Genomic DNA, 20,421 nt, shown 5'->3' with positions numbered 1-20,421 from the left:
ATCCTCAATTTTTAGAATTTCTTTTGTAATGCAAGAATGAAGTTCCAGTTTAAATAGTTTAAATTGTTTCTAGATATAGCCAGTACTAAAATATACCTATCCTCAATTTTTAGAATTTCTTTTGTAATGCAAGAATGAAGTTCCAGTTTAAATAGTTTAAATTGTTTCTAGATATAGCCAGTACTAAAATATACCTATCCTCAATTTTTAGAATTTCTTTTGTAATGCAAGAATGAAGTTCCAGTTTAAATAGTTTAAATTGTTTCTAGATATAGCCAGTACCAATGAAGCAAAGCCAACATCAGGAAATGATATGTGCTTGACCACTGCTGGGCTTCCAGGGCCTCATCATTAATGGAAACCAATGCCAATGAAAATGATCCCTGGAGAGTTTCTTATGTAACTGACATTATGTGCATACTCTGGATCATATATGTTGGTAGTATTGTTCGCGCTTTCCTATATTAAGCACTACCAAGCTGTCACATACTTCAGTTATCCAACTTCAAGCTGTAGGAGATTCATCCCAGACATAAGTCAAGAATGACAGGGATTGGGGATGGCTCAATGGTAATGCACTTGTGTAGCATTCATGAGGCCCTTGGTTTGGTCTTCAGTGCACACAGGTACATTTGTATATAAATACACACACACACACACACACACATCCCCACAAGGAATGCTATCAACTTTATAACCTGTGTTGTCTATAACCAAACACTAATACATAAAAACTTGGTTTTCTACTGGAAGTAAGACAAGAGGCTAGATAGTTCCAAACTATCAAGGATGCATCCTGAAGACTTGGACCCACTGGAGAAGGCCCAGTACATCTTTCCTATGAATTATAGTGATCCTAAACAACATATCTCAGGTCATTTCCCTAAACTGCTAATCAGATCCTTGTTCACACAGAATGCATAGAAGAAAAGTAGCTCCTACAAGCTGTCCTATGACCTCCACATGTATACCATGGCATGCACAACCACAGACATACATAAAATAAGTAAATGTAAGTGTTCTAATATTTTTAGAGGACCACCCTGAGCTTCAAGTACAAAGCCCTGCCAAACACACATACACACATACACACAGAGACACCACCACCACCAACAACAACAATACCACCACCACCACCACCACCATGATTGGTCCACACAATGGAATACTACTCAACAGTAAAAAGCCTATACACACAACCATAGGAACTACATATATGCATAAAATGCAATATTCTAAGTAAAAGAAACTAAACTCACACATTATATATAATGACATTCTAGAAAGGAAAGGCCACAGAGATTAAAAATAGATTGTCTGCTACGAAGGTCTGACAGGGAAGCGAGTGCTAGCAGGAGGCTCAAGGGAACTTTCTGGGGTGATGGGCGCTCTCTGAACTGTGCTGGTGATTCTATGACCTCACACATGCCAAAACAATTGAGTATAGAACAGCAGAAGTGTTATCAGTTATGAATTATACATTGATGGAAAACAATCAGGAAAATATTCATTGAGAAGTCACAGAAAACAGACCAAACAAACCTCCAAGGAAGTCAAAAGATACTGCTTGCACACAGCAGCAGTTCCTAGGTAGGAGCATATGAACATTCCACAGTTAGGGTACTTTATAACTTTGCAGTGTTTCCTGATGGCAGTATACTGTAGAATTAAATGAATAAGAACAAAAAACCCAGTAAGGAATTAAAGACAGTGTAATTTTATGAGACTATAGAAATATTTTTTAAATACATTTGAGTGTGGAGGAAGGGTGAGTGGGAAGAACCAATGAGGAGAGCCAGAAAGCAACCTGTTATCCATGGAGGTAAAGATATCAGCCTGTGGATAGAAAAGGAAACAGCAGAAAGCCACACATGTGGCTTCTATCACACAGCAGGGTACTCAGAACACAGTAAGGACTGACGAAGCACACAGTGCAGTGGGATGTTCAAGTATGTCAAATGTGTTGCTCTGATTGGTTAAAATAACACACTGATTGGCCAGCAGCCGGGCAGGAAGTATAGGCGGGACAGCAGAGAAGAGAATTCTGGGAAGTGAAGGCTGGGGAAGAGAGACACTGTTCCCTGCCGCCATGACAAGCAACATGTAAAGATACCAGTAAGGCACAAGCCATGTGGCAAAGTATAGATTAATAGAAATGGGCTAAATATAAGGGTAAGAGCTAGACAATGGTAGACCTAAGCTAATGGCCAAGCAGTTTAAATAATATAAGTGTCTGTGTGTTTATTTTATAAGTGGGTTGTTGGACTAACAGGGCTTGGCAGGGGCTGGAGAGAAGGTCTCCAACTACAAATGGCGCCCAAAATCTTGGCAAGAGTTTCCACCTAAAACCTGAGAAAAAAAGATTCTAAAATGTAGCTTAAAATAGCTTCCTAGTTTTGTCTCTCTCAAGTTAGTGGCAGACTGCCAGATTTAGCTACTAAGGTGGGTTCCTGACATGTGTGTCTGACCTGCAGTGTGGCGGGAATGAGGAGTCTACAAGCGACACTTTACTCTGCTGCATGTTGGATTTAGCCTTTGCTAGTTTAAAAAAGAAAAAAAAAGGTTTCTGGGCTATGCACTGCTTTGATAGAACTGCTTCTGATAGTTGATGGTACACATGGCTCCAGACCCAGAGCTGGTGGTAAACTGTACCACCGCCACTTTGGGAAGCTGAGATGGGCAGAGCCAGCAGCCACAGCAGTGTTTCAGTCTTACAAAGATGGATATTATACAGAGAATCTGGTTTATGTTGTCTTTGGGATTTTTAACTACAGAAAAAGATTTGATCATAAAAAGCCGTTGAGTTAAACAAATATGTAAATTTTAAAAGTACCTTAAATTCAAAATTTGGATATAAGGATATGTTGCTTTGGAAAAGACCCTCTGCTTTTGTTTCCACAGAAAGCCAGAGGCTATGGATTTGTTCCAGATTAAGATACATCAGGTTTAATCAGCCAATACCACCTTAAAGGTCTCTGATGACACCATGGCCCAGATGATCCAACATCCATAAGGTTTCAAGGCAACTGGTTCAGAGGTTTACCCTCATGGACTTTTCTATAATCCTAAAATTTTCTTTGTGTCCTGATAAGATACAGTGCCCCCCTTCCAGCAGGAAGTAGTAAGAGAAACTACGCCCACATTCCCAAAATTATCAAGCTGGCTTTGGAAATGGAATTGGCTCACTCCTTCTCTAAACCCATACTTATTGGTAAAAGAAAAGGTTAAGAGATTCTTGTGTCCCAAATCAGAAGAGCCCTCTGGTGTGGGACAGAGAAAAACCAGTATTTTTATTTAAATCAGGTTGATTATAAATGTGATCTCTTTCTAAAGAAAAAAAAAGGCATATGATATAGATATAATAGGATGAAAAGGTAGATTAATGAACTTACTTTTAAAGAACAACTTGTTTAAAATGTCTTACATTGGTATAGATTTTTAGTCTATTGATACAAACTTAAAGTTAATTTTGTTATACTGTATACATATTTCTACTCTCGTTTGAGGTATTATGTTTATGCAACTCATTTAGATTGTAATGGATAATTAAGAAATACAGATCAATTAGTCTTCTATGATAGTCAAAGTTATAGTCATTTTAAGTTTTCTAGGTATACATAGATATATATCAGATAGACAGGTAATCTTCAAATACTTCAAAGGTCTACAGAATATGACATTGAAAATATTTTTAAAAATTTAGACTTTCTAGACAGTGAGACATGTCTGCTCCTGACAGCACTGATTTACTTCAGAGAGGAAGATGGGCATCAAAGTCACTTCACATGGAATTTATCTTCACCTTGGCAAAAAAAGCCATTTGGACAAGAAACTGTTCTTGCCTGGACTGCTTGATTGACTGGACATGCAGGACCCATAGAAAGGTGACCACTAAACTTTGCTTGACAAAATGGTCCTTCAGGTTCCTGCTTTGCAGAGGAAACTGCCAGACATTCTACAGAACACTGAGAGAAGTGACTGAGAGACTCTAGCCCTGTGGGCTGAAGACAAATGCCCCAACTTTACAAAGGAACATTAGGTGACTGTTCAGGCTGCCAGCTGTCTCTGTCTGCCCTGCAAGACTCCCGAAAGTTGCTTGCATCCTTCTCCCAGTTCTCAGGTAATATTATATCCTTCTGAGGTCTTTGATGTGGTTGAAGACTAGATAGTTATAATTTCCTCAGTTATGATAAAAGATGTTAGATATAAAACCTTAGACTCACAAATATAAGATAGATAGGATATCTTCTTTAATATTGTAACTGTAATTCTTGCTTGATAATTGTTTTGTTATCTGTAATTTTACTATATAAAAGTTAAAACCTTGCTTTTTGAAAAAAAGAAAAGGGGAAATGCTGTGGGATGTTCAAATATGTCAAATGTGTTGCTCTGATTGGTTAAAATAAAACACTGATTGGCCAGTAGCCAGGCAGGAAGTATAGGCAGGACAAACAGAGAAGAGAATTGTGGGAAGTGAAGGCTGGGGCAGAGAGATACTGCCAGCCGCTGCCATGACAAGGGAGATGTGAGGTACTGGTAAGCCACTGGTAAGTTCCAGGTTGGATAGACTTCCTCTGGGCTTCTCGACCTCAACAACTCCATGTACTGTGAAAGGAAAGGTCATGGGCAACTGAAGTAAAAAGAAATTGGGGGGGCTGGGGTGTAGCTCAGGGACAGAGCACTGGCTTAGGGCCCCAGGTTCAAGCCTCAGAATCACAAAAGGGAGAATAAAAAGGATGACATGATCTCTTTCTTACTTAGATGAGAGTCTACAAAGCACCAGTCACTGGGAGTTTAACTCAAACCCTAAGATTTCATCTCAGACTTACAGAAACTGTGCCTAGAGTCTAGGGAATCTGCTGTTATGCAGTAAAAACAGCAAACAGTGGCTGGAAAGGAGGTCAAGAGGAGCATTATAATACTTTGCTAGCATGAACAAGCACCTGGGTTCAAGCCCTAGTGATGGCTTCCCACTGGTGTGGTTCAGTTGGTGTGGATGAGAAGTCACAATCACTTATAAAGTCTGCCTTGCTAGTTTACAAGTCAGTAGTACGCAAGAAAGCTTAGATGATGACGAAAATCCTAACCTGCACCCTAATATGGCCTGGTATTGGAGGTGTCCAGGAAGCCTGGCAGCTTAGGTTGCTCACTCCATCCTTAGCACTTCCTGCCCCAGAAAGGGAAGTCCACGTCAACCCACCACTAGCAAAGAGCAACATTGTTTCAGTATTTATGAACCCCAAGGTGAAATGAAGGCTCATAACTCTCAGTTGGTAAAATGTTTGCTACAGAAGCAAGAGAACCTGAGTTCAGATGCCTAGCACCCATATAAAGCCTAGCATCCCATGCACACCTGTAACTCCAGCTCCAAGAGGAGCAAAGACAGGCAGATCACTAGAGTTTGCAAGCCCTGGGTTTAGGAAAACATTCTGCCCCAAAGGACAGATGGTGACAGAAAAGGAAACAAATACCTTCTTTGAGCCTCCATGTATGCACAAACACACATGTGCAATAAACTCACACATATACTCTTTTTGGGCCTCTGTGTGTACACAAACACACATGTGCAGTGTACTCACACATATAAATAAATACTTTCAAAACCTAAGATAAAATGTAATAGAGGAAGACACCTGACATCAACTTCTTCCTTCACATGCACATGCTCAGGTGAGCATACCTATACATATACACCACACACACACATATTAGATACAAGGATGGATGGGTGGATACATAGGGGATAGATGAAAGACAGACAGACAGACAAATGTATGCTCATAATTTAAAGCAAAGGAGTTTGAGAAGTTTATTTTTTTTGTTGTTGGTTTTTTGTTTTGGTTTGTTTTTTTTGAGAGAAGATCTCACCATGTAGCCCAGGTTGGTTTCACATTCACTGTGTAGCCCACACTGGCTTTGAACCTGCAATCTCTTCTCATTAAAGAACTCAAAAGTAGTATCAAACAATAAAGACATATCCAACTTTAGGAATAAGAAAATGACATATATAATCTATTAATGGATTGTTTCAGATAAAATCTAAAAAATAGACAACTCAAATATATCTAACAAGTATAAATTATTCATGTAACAAAAGATTAGTCTAATTCAAAAAAACAAAGGATGATTTGAGTATGCAAGACACAGTTGTCTCTGCATCTAGTAGCTTAGAATCTAGTAGAGAAAGCAGAATACCACACAGAGAGAAATAGACCAATAAATAGGGTGTGGTGATGCTAGAATCTGAGAACTGCAAGGTATCCTTGGCTACATGGCAAATTTGAGGCCAGCCTGGGCTACATGAGATTCTGTTTCAAAAAGATAAATATAAATAAATATTTACAGCTGGACCAGGCAAAGTAATGTAAACCTGTAATATTAGTAATTGGGAGGTAGAGGCAGGATAATTGCTTCAAGTTCTAGGTAGGTTATCTTGGTCTATACAGTGAGTTCTAGAGTAGGTAGGAATGAAACCCTGTTTTAAGAAGGAAAAGCAGGGCAAGTAAAATGGTCCAGTGGGAAAGAGCAATTGCTGTCAAGCTTAACAACCCAAGAGGGCCAACTCCCACAAATTACCCTCTGAGCATCACACCCCAACACACAAAGATAAATAAGCAAATGAGAAAAAAGAAAAACAATTTTAGCAATAAAAATATCCATAAGCCTGGATACCAATGAGAATTTACTGGACAAACCAATATTGGTGACTTTTGGACACACTCATTGAAAAACAGGTTTTCAAAATGAAACATGTATGAAAATGTCATAAGAAAACTATTATTTTGTAAGCTAGTTTTTAAAATAAACTATTAACTTTTAAATGAGTTTTTGAAAGTTCATACTTCATTCATGAGCAATAGTTAGCATGGTGAGAGCAATATTACATGATGGATGGAAAATATGCTGAGACCCAAAGCTAGGATTATCACACAGTTAAACATGAAAAGCTATGTGTGGCCTTGCAAAATTATATCCCAGCTCTAAACTGTACTGAAGACTTACCAAAAGACAGCTGAGCTGTGCTTCAGCTGTTTCTAGAAGAAATCATGTTTCAAACCCAAAGCTTCTACAATCTCTGAACTCATCTACCATAAGCACCTCCTCACCTCCTTGTGTCCACTTCTGCCTTCCACTTATTTGTCACAAACCAGAAAAGGTGGTTTTCTTTCCTGAAGTAAAATAAAATCACTTCCTTCCTAAGCTTAAAACTCTCTAATGACTCATCATGATACTGAAAAAAAAAATGAATTCTTATCACCACCACATTCTCTATGACCTTCTCAACCCTTTACCTCTCGGTTTGCCATTCCTCTCTGTGTTGATTTGAAAAAAAAAAAATGCACCCCCAATAAACTCATATTGAGACTTGGTTCCTGATTGGTGGTGCTCTTTGGGGAGGTTATGGAACCCTTATGGGTAGAGCCTTACAGGAGGAAGTATGTCACTGGGGGCAGGATTTGAGAATTTATAGCCTCACTCTGCTTCCAGTTCACTTATTCTGTTTACTCTACATGGCTGAAGATGTGATCTCCCAGCTTCTGGTCCAGTTACCTGCTGCTAGGCTTCCCCATCATGATGGACTGTACCTCTGGTACTGTAGGCCCAAATGAACTCTTGCTTTCATAAGTTGCCTTTGGTAACAGTATTTTATCAATGTTACAGAAAAGTAACTGATACTATTTACTCTATTGTTATCAGACTTGCCTCCTTAAATATACCAAGTGTAGTGGGTTCCCATTTCCTTTGCACATATTCCTTCTGTGTAAATGATCCCTTGTCTTCTCATATCTGGCTTTTGTTGTTCCTATCTCTATACAAATGTCACCCTGAGACAAATACTCACTATCTTATCTCAAATATCACTGAATATCAAATATTCCATAGTTCCTGTATAAACATGCCACACTGACTACCACATGCCATTGCTATAACTTAGCAATTCACTTTTTATTTTCCATCTTCCTAGTAAACTGCAAGTTCCACGAGGGCAATATCTTCTGCTAGACCAGAGCTGGACACACAGGTGTTGCATAAATGAAAAAAGAAAAGCTAGTTGAAGAATACTCTGTAACAATTCATTATTAACATTATAAATATGTATATATAGCCATATCCATTAGAATTTGTTTACTTTCAATATAAGGATGTTACATTTATTGCATTCAAAGTTCTGGAATGAATCTCAAGAATTCTATACTGATTCTAGAAGAACTTTACATAAGTAATAATATAGTGACTGAATATATAATATGTATCCATGCCTATACATACATGAATGTATATATCTTTATACAAACATGATTACATGCATACAACATAAAAGGTAGCAGAAAGTTGCTAAATAATGCCTAAATCTACATTAGGCAGGTATAAAACACTAGGTGTGCGCACACACACACACACACACACACACACACAAAACCTTTAAGTTGTGAGTCTTTTATAGAACATAGAGTACTTGGAGGGGGGACTGAACAAGAAATGCTGGCTACTGATTTCCACTGGCTCTTTGACATTGATTTGTTGCAAATCCAAGCACATATGTTAGTTTGATTTAAACTCCCAAGGTTTTAAATTTAAAAGTATTTGTAACTATAAATGGTAAGGACAGACACACACACACACACACACACACACACACACACACACAATCTTAAAATAACTACAGGATTTATTTAAGAGACAGACATAGTTTCAGGTCAATTTCATACTGCTTGAGCAACTGTCTAACCCACGTCACTGCTGAGGAAGTGATATTTGGGGAAAAAAAACCAGATGACTCCTGTATGAAAGACATGTTAAGTACTTAATAGAAAGTTAGGTTGTCTTGATTGTATATCTAATGTTTCGAGGCTAAGACCACATGGTTGTTCTGTAAAGTTCTTAAATGTTAATTGTGTGTTAATTTATTTATTATATGAGCGCTTGTGGAAGATGCTGCTAGCTGCATATACAAAAGTCCATCTCCCTTTCTTCTTAGCAGAACTCTAATTTTCACCTAATAGCAGAAAATGACCTATATTTCCAAGCCTTTTTTTTTATCATAATGATGGACAGTAAGACATAAGTGAAGACACTGGTCAAGACACAGCTCTCCCACAGGGACTGACTCAGAATATGTGACCGAAGCAACCACAGCCACTTTGAAACCATGAGGCCTTAGATGTGACTTGTTAAGAGCTTTAATATGCCAGGAAACAGAGAAAAAAGTAGGGGACGCAATGTGAGTCAGGAACGAGAAGGGGTGGAGTAAGGAAGTCATAGAAATATTCTAGAACTAGATAACAGTAACAGTTGTGAAATACTAAATATATTAAGAAAAACACTGTATATACCACATAACATGAATATATATCAATTTCTAAAAATACTATAAAAACAGAAGGAGAAAGTGAAAATGGGGCTGTGGTATAGGCCTCCATACCTCTACCTGAAGAACGAGGTAACTATTTGCCAGTTTTTGCTCACTACACCTTCCTCACTTCTCCTATGGTTCTATAGGAAAAAGATTCCACAGTGCAGATCATCTTGAAGTACTGTAAGCAGAACTCAGTGGTTGTGATTTCTCAGGCTTTTGCAATTTATTGCTGGCGAAGAAAACCTCTTGCACTCTAGCAGTATTTACTTCCATGGGGAACATTCACTACAGTGATGGTCCTGACTGCTCTATCTTGTCTGTCTATCCCACAGGGATGTGCAGTGACTCATCTCATGAATTCAGGAGACACATGAAGCACCAGTAAGGTTTATGCCTTGCTCTCATGCCCATGAGGGTGCTTACATTTAATCTGTATTACAGATTATTATAAAGCCCCCTATGTGCTCATACATGCCACTTTTCTGTCAACAATTCAGAGAATGAAAGAGGATATTGATGATAGGACTCTTTATTTTAAATCCTTAGAAGGAGTATGTGTCAAGTGGATCTCCAGTCCATTAACTTTCTGCAGCATTGAGTCATGTAGAAATCAATAAATTTCCCAGCCTACTTGACATCTTCTAGAATCTTTCTAAGAGGCCTGGCCCTTAGTTTGATGTGTACTATATAGCAGGAAGCCATCTAAAAAGGCAAACATGCAGACAGGTTTTCTGCAGTTTATCAGCTGTGACTGGAGCAGAACATGCCAGGTTAAGGCCTCTGTTGGAGAACAGACTTCTGTGGTCCGTCAAGTTTTCTGCTCCAATCCTGCTTCCACTTCACTTAACAAAGAAATAAGGAACTGATATGACATTTCAGCCATGAAATACTCTACTGCAATATGGTGCTCAATCAGGCTCAATCAGCAACAACCTGTTCCTTATTTGATGGAAAGAGAGTCAGAGAAAACTGAGTATTTGCAAAAGAAATATACCTTAAATCTACAAGGAAACACTGACATTCAAAGAAACCATATGATGAATTTAAATGTTTGAATCCATTTTTGTATCATATTTATATACTGTAAATATACTTAGGATCTGAATTCAGGAAGTGAGCTACATATCAGCCTTTAATGATTTCAAAACAATGTTCACTAATTATATAAAATTTATTTGCTTACATGGTTTCACATTGTATGATATACTATGGACATTTCAAAACCTTCATTGTCTTTCTTGTCTCCTCCCTGACTTCCCACTGGTCAGCTTTCCTTAATGATTTCTAACAACTTTAATTACCAAAACAGATTTCCTTTTAAGGAGTAAAATTCTGCTTAACCTTTCTCCATGGTCAAAGAGCTATTCCTTGGAGCTATATGTCATATGAGCACCTTTCAAACAGTCCCATGCTATCTCTTCTGAGAGCTAACTATCACTGCAGTGCAATTTAGTTGAAAGCAATTTCAAGTCCCCACCAGAGGCACAAACCCTGTGGGGAACAATATAACAAGCCCTCAGCCTGATCTTCAAAATATTACCCTTCCTGAGATAGTGAGAGATGCAGACTTGGGTACACAAGTAATTGTAGGAGGAAAATAACATAAATGAAAGGAAATGAAAGCAGGGAATGTAACAGAACTATCAAGAAAATGGAATAATAACACAAATGTGAGGAGCTAGAGTCAGCATACTTACACTCCTTGACTCTAATGTACTTAAATTTCTAACTTCTAAAGTGCAGGTTTTCTATTTATCTGTCTACACAAGGGAAGATATGTATGTGTAAATCATGTGATAAGGCCATTGATAATTCATCATGGTTTATATTTGAAGTAATATTTCTTTCCCTTTTTCTTTCTCTTCCCTCCTTCAACCTCCTTTCCCCATAATTTCTTTCCGTTGAGGCAAGATGTCACTATGTAGCCCAGCTATATAACTGGCCTTGACTTTGTGATACTCCTGCCTCAGTTTCCTGAGTGTTGGGATTATAGATATGTACCACTATACCCAGCTTAAACAAACTTAAAGAAAACTATTTATATTATATTCCAATAAGCTTGTCCTATTTTAAAACCTAGTTATTACTGTCCAAAACAAACTCCTAGCCTTCTAAAGCACATGGAAACTAGCACATGGCCAGGATGCATTTCTAAGAGCGTTAGTATTCACCAGAAAGCTGATAAAACACCAAATCATCTATAGAGTTAACCAGTTTTCAATTCTCCCTCCCCTTTTTTGAGACAAGGTTTCACTATATAACAAACATGGCTGTAGACTATAAACTCACTTTTTAGACCAGGCTGGTCTCAAACTCATAGAGCTCTGAGAGGCCAGGCAAATATCATAACAGCTTGCCCTAATAACTCAGTTAAGAACATCTGCTGCCAATACTGTGGACAACTAAGACATTGACAAAGTACAGTCAGTCTTCCCCAAGTTCCACCTCTACAAGGAAAACTTTTATCTTATGGACCTGGAAGCCAAAGACAGATACTATCCTGCCAATGCTATGAAGACTACAGGAGCCTGGGATGATGGCAGTCTGGGTAATGGGTAGTCTCTATCATTTATTAAAACATATTTGGAAGCTATTTGGTCTGTACTCAGAATTTATCCTTCTCATATCTGATAGTATTGATGACTAGCCTGGCTATACCTTTGTCAGCTGAGCAGCAACAGATAACCAGAGTCTTCCATAAGGCTGCAGCCACCTTGTTAATTCATTGATCAATATAAATTTTAGGGGTCTGAAAGAATATATTTTGAAAAATAGAATGCAATTTATGGAGATACATAAAAGATAGCTTAAGATTTATGAAAAATATTACAAAATTTCTTTCCTATGCCATACTGTTATTACATTAAAATTTCAAAAATTTTAAGTTTAACATTAATATAATTCTGACAAGCTAATAGAGCAATGACTGCTTACTGTTTGGGTCACAAGCTCAAGATTTTAAATTTCTTTTAGTTATCTTCAAAATATAGACTTACAGATGCTTTTCATTGGGTCAAAGACATTTCAGTCCAATTTATACCTGGCTTTCTAGACAGAAGAAAATATACATGCTTTTTAATGCAAATCTGTAGCTTTTGCTAGGACTCAAAGATGAGTGTACTCCTGCTGTTTTACACATATCTGTTACCTTTTTCTACAATATGGATTTCAATACAGATTGATAATACTGATATATCTGGAATTTTATGTCTTTTTATAAAATGAAAATTCACATAAACTTCAAAGAATCAAAAAAAAAGTCATGAAACTTTGATCCACTTCTCACAGGTCAAAAGGATAAATACAGCCTAAGTTTCCCAACTGTCTATTCCTGAGAATGGTATTTTTCTCTCTCGGAGTCTTGGTACTTCTCTCCCTTCCTCAATTACTGAGACCATGGGTCCAAAAGTTTCAAATAATTCATAAATTTTAACTTTTGTTCCTAGCTTGTATCTGTCTTGACAGGTTTCCACTTGACTGACAAACACATCCAAGCTGACTATAACCTGCTCCAAATGACTGTGAGCCTTGAGCTTTCTGAAAGCTGATACAGAGTAATCCATGTGATGTTAATACTGTCTCTTCAGCTGGTCAATGAACCAGATGCTTCTAAATTCCCTCCTTGACTTTGACTAATATTCAGGCTTTCAAGGACCCTGACAACAACATTCTAATGTAAGCAGGAAGTAATTACAGAAGCAAATATGTTGCCCTTGTCTTGTTAAATAAGAAACACAGCCAATTGCAGAGTTAAAATCCAAGAGGTCAGAGCAATAGCTGAGAGCTGAAAACCTTACCCTTCACTGCTGCTCTGTCTTTCCTCTCCACTAGAGAGCTACTTCTCTGTGTGTGTTTTTTTATAAACTTTCTGTTCTGCTTTCTCATTGGTTGTAAACCCAGCCACATGACCTCCTCATCACTGCCTGTCTGTACAGACCTCCAGGTCTTCTATGGTTGGTATTGAGATTAAAGGCGTGTGGCACCATGCTGGCTGTATTCTTGAACACACAGAGATCCACCTAGCTCTGCCTCCCAAGTGCTGGGATTAAATGCATGCACCACCACCGCCCAGCTTCTGCTATGGCTTGCTCTGACCCCAAGGCAACTTTATTAACATGCAAATAAAATCACATTTCAACACAAATAAGATATCACTATATTTCCCCGTTTCTATTTTAGTAAAAAGAAAAAGAGGAAAAAAGTTATAACTAATATAAGAAAACTATATACAAAAGTACAATGACTATATACCATATACACAAGCAATAAAAACCTAAACAATGTCTAGTCCATTTGTATTTGACAAATTCTGAGAAAATAATTCCATTATCTATCCTATTTTGGTAAGTCCTAAATGAACCTGATTCACTTTCTGTCCTAATTTATATTACTAATGGAACTGTCTTATTTATAACATCTTTCAAATTTATAACACCTCTAGTGAGTTTCTTTTCTGAAATTCTTAACAAGAAAAACTGTAACTATAACTAACTGATCTTCAACTCCTTCAGAGACCCAAGAAGGAAATAATACTACCTAATGAAAAATAAAAACAGGAAGTGCATGCAAACAGCTTCCAAAAAAAAAAAATGTGAGTTGAAAGAAACAGCCAGTTGCCTGGACAGTCACTTGAGGTTTCTCCACAGTGTTGAGACATTATCTTCAGCCTATAAGCTTAGTGTATCTGACAGACTCATTTGTGAACTAGGATGTATACAAGGTCAACAGTTTGACCTTACATTTGGTAAGAGCAGTCCATTAGTGTCATGTCATGATTCAGGATTTTAAATTCTGGAAATTGTTGATTTTTTTTTTTTTAATTCAGCTGTCCATTTTTCTTGGCTGTGTATATGTGGCTTCATCTTGGCATCCCATTCTTCTCCACATCCCTCTATTAAATGCCAGTCTACTAGTGAGAGGGGTGAGTTTAGTTATTCTTCAAGAAAACTGTTTCATCTGCTGTTCCATTGCACATCAGAAGCCAACAGCCCACTCCCTGTTCAGCTGCCTTTGAAGAAAAGGGCACGGTACCTTTTCCAGATTACAAAGGCCACTCACTTCAGGGATAGTGTCATTTTGTCTTGGCTTCAGAAGATGCCTTTTATTAAAGCCACAACTGCTGTGGATATCGCTCTGTATAAATAAGATGCTGTTTCGCCAGTGGCTAGGTAGGAAGTATAGACGGGACAAGAGAGAAGAGAATTCTGGGAGGTGGGGAGAGACAATGCCAGCCACCACCATGACAAGGAAGATGTAAGGTTCTGGTAAGCCACAAGCCATGAGCAACTTATAGATTAATAGAAATGGGTTAATTTAAGATAAAAGAAATAGATAACAAGAATCCTGCCATGGCCATACAGTTTATAAATAATATAAGTGTCTAAGTGGTTATTTTATATGTGGGTTGTGGGACCGTGGGGGCTTGGTTACACCTGGAGAGAAGATCAACTACAAATGGCGCCAACATGTTGGCAAGAGTTTCCACCTAAAATCTGACAAAAAATAGCTTCCTAGTTGTCTCTCTTGAGTTAGTGGCAGCCTGAAGGTTTGAGCTACTATGGCGGGTTCCTGGCGTATGCATAGGACCTGCAGTGTGGCGGGAATGAGGAGTCTACAAGCGGCACTTTACTCTGCTGCATGGGGGATTTAGCCTTTGCTAGTTTAAAAAAGAAAAAAAAAGTTTCTGGGCTATGCACTACTTTGATAGAACTGCTTCTGATAGTTGATGGTACACATGGCTCCAGACCCAGAGCTGGTGGTAAACTGTACCACCTCCATATTGGGAAGCTGAGGTGGGTGGAGCCAGCAGCCACAGCAGCGTTTCAATCTTACAAAGATGGATATTATACAGAGAATCTGGATTATGTTGTCTTTGGGATTTTTAACTACAGAAAAAGATTTGATCATAAAAAGCTGTTGAGTTAAACAAATATGTAAATTTTAAAAGTACCTTAAATTCAAAATTTGGATATAAGGATATGTTGCTTTGGAAAAGACCCTCTGCTTTTGTTTCCACAGAAAGCCAGAGGCTATGGATTTGTTCCAGACTAAGATACATCAGGTTTAATCAGCCAATACCACCTTAAAGGTCTCTGATGACACCATGGCCCAGATGATCCAACATCCAGAATGGTTTCAAGGCAACTGGCTCAGAGGTTCACCCTCATGGACTACTCCATAATCCTAAAATTTTCTTTGTGTCCCGATAAGATACAGCGCCCCCTTCCAGCAGGAAGTAGTAAGAGAAACTACGCCCACATTCCCAAAATTATCAAGCTGGCTTTGGAAATGGAATTGGCTCACTCCTTCTCTAAACCCAGACATATTGCTAAAAGAAAAGGTTAAGAGATTCTTGTGTCCCAAAACAGAAGAGCCCTCTGGTGTGGGACAGAGAAAAACCAATATTTTTATTTAAATCAGGTTGATTATAAATGCAATCTCTTTCTAAAGAAAAAAAGGGGATATGATATAGCTATAATAGGATGAAAGGGTAGATTAATGAACTTACTTTTAAAGAGCAATAACTTGTTTAAAATGTCTTACATTGGTATAGATTTTAGTCTATTGATACAAACTTAAAGTTAATTTTGTTATACTGTGTATATATTTCTACTCTTGTTTAAGGTGTTATGTTTGTACAGCTCATTTAAAATTGTAATGGATAATTAAAAATAGATTAATAATTAGTCATCTATGATAATCATACTCATAGCCATGTTAGTTAAGTCTTCTAGGTATACATAGAGATATTTCAGATAGATAGGTAATCTTCAAATACTTCAAAGACCTTCAGAATATGGCATTTAAAATATTTTTAAAAATTTAGGCTTTCTGGACAATAAGACATGTCTGTTCCTGGCAGCACCAATTTACTTCAGAGAGGAAGATGGGCATCAAAGACACTTCATATGGAATTTATCTTCACCTTGGCAAAAATAGCCATTTGGGCAAGAAACTGTTCTTGCGTGGACTGCTTGATGGACTGGACAAGCACGCCCATAGAAAGGTGACCACTAAAGTTTGTTTGACAAAATGGTCCTTCAGGTACCTGCTTCACAGAGGAAACTGCCAGAAATTCTACAAGACACTTGAGAGAAGTGACCGAGAGACTCTAGCCCTGTGGGCTGAAGACAAATGCCCCAACTTTACAAAGGAACATTAGGTGACTGTCCAGGCTGCCAGCTGTCTCTGTCTACCCTGCAAAACTCCCGAAAGTTGCTTGCATCCTTCTCCTGGTTCCCAGGTAATATTAAATCCTTCTGAGGTCTTTGATGTGGTTGACAACTAGATAGTTATAATTTCCTCAGTTAGGATACAAGATAAGTTAGATATAAAACTTTAGACTCACAAATATAAGATAGGATATCTTCTTTAATATTGTAACTATAATTCTTGCCTGATAATTGTTTTGTTATATGTAATTTTATTATGTATAAGTTAAAACCTTCCTTAAAAAAAAAAAAGGAAAGGGGAAGTGCTGTGGAAATTGCTCTGTATAAATAAAATGCTGTTTGGCCAGCGGCCAGGCAGGTAGTATAGGCGGCATAAGAAAGAAGAGAATTCTGAGAGGTGGGGAGAGACAATGCCAGCCACTGCCATGTCAAGGAAGATGTAAGGTTCTGGTAAGCCACAAGCATTGTGGCAACATATAGATTAATAGAAATGGGTTAATTTAAGATAAAAGAAATAGATAACAAATATCCTGCCATGGCCATACAGTTTATAAATAATATAAGCATCTAAGTGGTTATTTTATATGTGGGTTGTGGAACCATGGGGGCTTGGTTACACCTGGAGAGAAGATCAACTACACACAACCACACTTGTTTTGGCAAGAATCGGTAGTCCTTTGTTTCATGTCTTGTCTGTCCTGTTTGTCAGCAGTTGATTCCAGGATACTTTGAGTCCAGTGGCTAACATTTGCCACAATGAAAGTTAACTACATATGCAGTTTCTTCAATGCTCATATTTTCTCTGAAGTAGATTGATACTGCCAGGAGCTGACATGTCTCATAGTCAAAGCAAAGAAGAAAAATTCCTAAATTATTAAAACATTTTAAATGCCATATTCTATAGATCTCTGAAGGGTTTGAAGATGACCTGTCTATCTAAAATATATCTGTTCGATCGTGAAAACACACCTAATATGACTACAAATTCGATTGTAATGTCTAACTACTAACTTTCATTTCTATATATACTAATAGTTGGTAATAATAACATTCAAGGATTAGCAAATTTCATTACATTGTTAAATGAATGGTATAAGTACAATATCTCGAGCAAGATTAGAAATATGTGTATGGCATATTCTAACAATATATATATAATTTGTATACAATATAAAACAATCCAATCAATGTGAAGTATTTAAAACTATTAATTGTCTTTTCCTTTGCTCTCTTTTTTTTTAAACAAACACCTTAAATCTAATCTCCTTTGCCTGGCTATGAACAGAAAGTCCAAGAATCTAGTAGTTGCTCAGTCCATAAGGCTGATGTCTCAGCTAGTCTTCAGTATATGCCGGAGTCCTGAAGAAATAGACCCTAATGCTAATGAAGGAATGGACTTGCTAGCAAGGTGAGCAAGCAGGCAAAGAGCAAAAGCTTCCTTCTTCCATGTCCTTATATAGGCCTCCAGAAGGTGTGGCCCAGGTTAGAGGTTGGTCTTTCTGCCTCAAAGATATGGATTAGAAGTGGATCTTCCCACTTCAAATTAAACAAAAATGCCTCTCAAATATGCCCTCCATTTTTGGGTTTTAGTTAACTCTAGATGTAGTCAAGTTACCACAGTATCAAAAGTATTAATCAGGCCCAATACCGCTCGGCTTCTGGGATCAGAGAGGATCAGATGGGTACTATGGCCATGACTCCTGATGTACTTTCTAAAGGTACAAACCCAAGAATTGTAAGGGAATCACTTTTCAAACTTTCAGCTTCCTTGCACATTGTTTCCTAAACCTGACGTCAGATTTGTCTGCTGTAAATTTCCTTCCCTACCTCCCTTTCCATAATGACTCTGTGAAGCAAAGGAGCCTTATAAGAACAAACAAACAACAACAACAATAAAACACTTCCATCCTTTTTGAATCTTACCCTGGATACACTGCCCCAAAGTGTAAAATATTTATAAAATAACAAAATGGACAAAAAAAAAAAAAAAAAAAAAAAAAAAAAAACAGCAAAAGGATAATATTCCTCTTTTTTTAAAAAGAAGGTTCTAATTTTTTTAAAAAATCCCAGCTTCCCTGCTTACAAATAAATTCCCAATACAAACTCACCTTTTAAATCTATGAACAGTTACCATTAAAGCTTATTGCTACTGGTAGTTAAAGCATCCCATATCCTTTTTTTATTATACACATTGACAGCACATCTGGGGTGTGCTGGGGGGTGGGGATGCAGATGGAGTGAGTATTAAGAAACTCTCCTGCATAATGGGGTAAAAGAAGTATGAGGAGGTAGAATGGAAATCAGACTCAAGCATGAATTTATATCATTGTAAAAGAGCCTTGTTTTTATTTTGGAGACAGGATCCCATGGAGCCTTGACTGGCTTCAACTAGATACATAGCCACCTGACAAGTGCCAGCTGGATTATAGGTTTATGCCACCACATCACACTGGTGTGGTGCAGAGTACTCAATCCAGAGCTAGGTGGAAATCAGGCAAGCACTCTACCAACTGAGCTATATTCTCAGTCTCAAAAACCTTTCTTCTTTTAAATGAATAATAGTATATGTTAAATCTTTACAGTACTTACATTTCATTAGATAATGTTCTCTGTGTGTAGACTACACTGGTCTCTAAATTAAAGAGATCCACTTGCTTTTGCTTAAGGAGGTGTGGGCCACCATGTCCATGTCAAGCCCCATTAGGTAAATTTCAAAGAATGTTTTAACATTTTAATTTACAAATATAAAGATTTTACAATAAGTCAGAAATTATGTTCTGTGCAACTATTTAAGCTTATAATGAAACAAAAATTAGAAAACTTCATTTAAATTGCCTGAGAGTGTCATGCAGTGGTATAGTGCACAAACGCAAAAATATGTATAAATATGTAAGTCTCAATCTCCAGAATCCAAGGGAGGAAAAATTGCTAGTTAGCTGGAGAGGGACTACAACCTCTGACGAATTAAACCATCCAATATTATTAAGGTATCCTTGCTAAACCCAAGCCTGACAACCCTTTGTGACCAATAACCTCTGCTTTTCCGACCCACTTCAGCGTTTTCCAGTAGTGTGGTAGCCCGCCCCTGGGATACCCTGGGTGATCTCTCTCCACACCCCGGCGCCTCCCTCCCGCAGCTCTCCTGCGCACGCGCAATGCCCATCCTTCCCATGCTCGGCTGCTGTGTCATGGCTGAGCGGAAGTCCGTGCCTCAGAAGGAAGAGGCAACCCTAAGATGGTTGGCACTAGCTTTCTCCTGGCCCTCCCACAGCCCAGTCCTGGCCTCCCGGGATCAGGATGTACCCTGCACTCGCCCGAACACTTCGTAGTCCACAGACTTGAGCGGCTCCTCCATGGCGGCCAGCCTTCTCGAGAGCAAGCGGAGCGGGGTGTGCGGCGCGGGTGCTGCAGCGGCGCGGAGGAGGCTCATGGGCGCTGGCACGGGTGCCCGGCAGCGGCAGCCCGGACGCGAGCGCCGGGCTATGCGTCAGAAGGCCGCACATGAGGGCGGTCCGCAGTGAGGGCGACGGGAGGCAAGGCGCGGGCTCGCAGGCAGGCTGCGCCCAGAACGGTCCCTGGACCTGGTTCTCTAGAGTGCCCAAGGTCGGGCCAGCCAGGTCATTAAACCAAACTAACATGTTCATCTACACACTGACGTTTGACACACAAAAAGAGGGGTTTTTTTTTTTTGTTTTCTTTTGTTTTTGTTTTTGTTTTGTTTTGCTTTGTTTTTTTTTGTTAAGGATGAAACTAAGAGGGGACTTGTTGGGAGGAGGAAGGGGTAGAGCCAGAGTAGGCAGGGGGAGAGAGGGTAGGTAACAAGAGTAAAAATTACCAAAACTCATTATATACAAGGATAAAATGTCAAAGAATTTTTCTTAGTTTTAGGTG

The 20,421-nt window shown here is 38.4% G+C and overlaps 1 protein-coding gene across 2 annotated transcripts in view; it reads right to left on the bottom strand.

Moving 5' to 3' along the window:
- The window catches only part of Acyp2 (acylphosphatase 2), a 160,890-nt gene extending 140,837 nt beyond the window's left edge, over positions 1-20,053 (bottom strand). Inside the window, exon 1 of one of the 2 annotated variants that reach the window (XM_036201605.1) lies at positions 19,834-20,053. In XM_036201605.1, the coding sequence (XP_036057498.1) occupies positions 19,834-19,960 (127 nt within the window). In that variant the 5' untranslated portion in view covers positions 19,961-20,053. The remainder of the gene's footprint in view (positions 1-19,833) is intronic. The other variant, XM_036201606.1, reaches the window with a different exon arrangement.
- Positions 20,054-20,421: the final 368 nt, after the last annotated feature.

This window comes from Onychomys torridus, chromosome 10 (genome assembly GCF_903995425.1).
Source record: "Onychomys torridus chromosome 10, mOncTor1.1, whole genome shotgun sequence".
Taxonomy (NCBI): domain Eukaryota; kingdom Metazoa; phylum Chordata; class Mammalia; order Rodentia; family Cricetidae; genus Onychomys; species Onychomys torridus.
Note: the sequence above shows the minus strand (reverse complement) of the source record. Positions and strands in the feature narration are given on the sequence as shown.